This window comes from Fomitiporia mediterranea (genome assembly GCF_000271605.1).
Source record: "Fomitiporia mediterranea MF3/22 unplaced genomic scaffold FOMMEscaffold_1286, whole genome shotgun sequence".
In the NCBI taxonomy this organism is placed as follows: domain Eukaryota; kingdom Fungi; phylum Basidiomycota; class Agaricomycetes; order Hymenochaetales; family Hymenochaetaceae; genus Fomitiporia; species Fomitiporia mediterranea.
The window spans coordinates 1-2116 of record NW_006761671.1 but is presented as its reverse complement, the minus strand read 5'-3'; the positions used below and the strand labels follow the sequence as shown (position 1 = coordinate 2116).

The 2116-nt window shown below is 40.4% G+C and overlaps 1 protein-coding gene across 1 annotated transcript; it reads right to left on the bottom strand.

The window, feature by feature from the left end:
* Positions 1-1520: 1520 nt before the first annotated feature.
* FOMMEDRAFT_164101 (uncharacterized protein) lies at positions 1521-1997 on the bottom strand (the record flags this gene model as incomplete). Its single annotated transcript, XM_007272384.1, has 1 exon — positions 1521-1997. One exon carries the CDS (start codon positions 1995-1997, stop codon positions 1521-1523), a length of 477 nt encoding a protein of 158 aa, XP_007272446.1.
* Between the last annotated feature and the right edge of the window lie 119 nt (positions 1998-2116).

Genomic DNA, 2116 nt, shown 5'->3' with positions numbered 1-2116 from the left:
GGGAAATAATGTAAACCTGATTGCTTCATGTACTGATTGACTTCCATGACAAACTTAGTGTATCTTTGAAGGTTAGGTTCACCTGAATAAACTGTAGGAATGATAGGTTTTGTACTCTGCATCTGTATCTTCAATTTCAGAAGTTCCTTGTTCCATTTCCTCTTAGCAAGCTTTTTATGCTTCTTAGTACCTTCAGAGTTGCTTGAATCAATGTCTGTAGGTTCGAATAATGCATCACTATCATTGTTATTGTTAGAACTCGAGTATCTGCTTGAATCCAAAGAATCCAAAGAGCTATTGCCTGGATCTGGGTCAGGATCCTGCCTTTTTACAATTTCTACTCTCTGTATTGCACAATTCACATAACTCTTTCTTGCAAGGTTGTCTGAGGGTCTCACTAATGCGAATCTATTTGTCTGTAGTGTATTTGCACTTTGTGGCTCAGCAGTATCTTGTGTAGTTCTTTTTCTGTGGCCTTTACTATTCCTATCTGTACTATGCTTGATAGGGGGTATGGAACTGTAGTGGAAATTCTTTTCCTTGCTCTCTTTGCCTTTTGCAGTTTCTGATTCGTCTTCACTGTCATCAGAGGCATCTGGAACTGTATGTATCACGTCTAGGTTCAGTCTGTTCATTTTAATATTGTGTTTTGTACTGGGTGTATGTGTCAATCCTTGAACATTAGTATGATAGTGTATATATGTAAGTATTTTATTCTGCAATGTGTCTCCTTGCCCTGCTAGGGTGTCATATCTGTAGTATGTGTCCTTACCTTGATTTTCTATCTTGGGGCAATATGTTTCTTGCTTGAAACGAACTGGTAATTCCTGAGGAGTTCTGGGAGCCTTGCTGTAGCTTTCATTTCTGAAATTCTATTGTCCTGATTCCACATTTTGTCTGTGCTCTATCTCCTGAAAATACATTCTTTGTACATTAGAATCTGCTTCGCTGTAACTGTCTAGTTCTACCTGACTGTAATTACGAATGTCTGGAGCTTTTCCTTTATTTGCTCTTGCACTTTTCTTATTACTAGGTAAAGGTTTACCTGGATCTTTCTTCCAAGGACGTGTGCTTTCAAACAGTAGAGCATCTTCCAATCGTTTGGGCATTCCCTTAGTAGCTTCTAAGTGTTGACAACGTACTTTCTAATACATCCATTTAGCTAACTCGTCTCCAGTTAGTTTGGATGGATTGATTGTGTCTAAATCGATGTTTCCTTCATGTTCCTAATGCATACCATTGTACTTATGAGTTCTCTTGTTCAATTCCTTGATATCAATTCCTTGATTGAATGGACTGGCTAGCCTACTCATGGCTTTCAGTGTCTCTAGCCTAGGGACATTTCTGAATGTCTTTCTGGCCTTCTGGAACGTTTCCTACTGTAAGGAAAGTATTGTTCCTTTACTGATACTCTTGTTCTTACTGACAGAATCCTCAATGCCAGTTTCCTGAGTGTTTACACTCTCTGTACTACTATTATCTACTTCTGTGAGCCTAGTAAGGTAAGCACTCACTGGTGTCTACTCTATAGTGTGCATTGGTCTAACAATATGCACTAGTACAGGTACATGCCTTTGTTCTACGTTACTTGTATGTAATAGTTCATCAGGGTGCCTCCAGCCTAGTGTAGACAAGGACTTATCACCTGGCAAAGGGTCATCAGATTGCCTCCAGCCTGTAATAGACGAGGACTTATTCTCTGGCATGTTAATAGTGACTTCCAGACTTGGGGGCCCTTCCAGGATTGTCTGCTGAGGCTTGGTGGCCACATTGTGTTCAGTACTCAACAGATAATCTTGTTGTCCATTGTCTGCATGCTCTGTTAATTCGAAATCTGTAGTGTGCACTGTTTTGAATCTCTCTGCATTTGGGGAAAGCTGCTCTTCAGCACTTCCGAATGACACTTGCCTCTTGCAATATCGATGAGGAGGTCTCTCTGCATCAAGGGGAACAATCCGTTCGTGTCCCTCAAGCATTCTGAGTATCTTAGTAGCCATAGTGAGAGTATATGTGTCTCTAATTTAGATTTGCAAACTACTCACTGATTTCTTTGAATTCAAAGGAGTACTGAGTGATGTGAGGAACGTATTAGGGTGATCAAGCCCTCAGTTCCGGT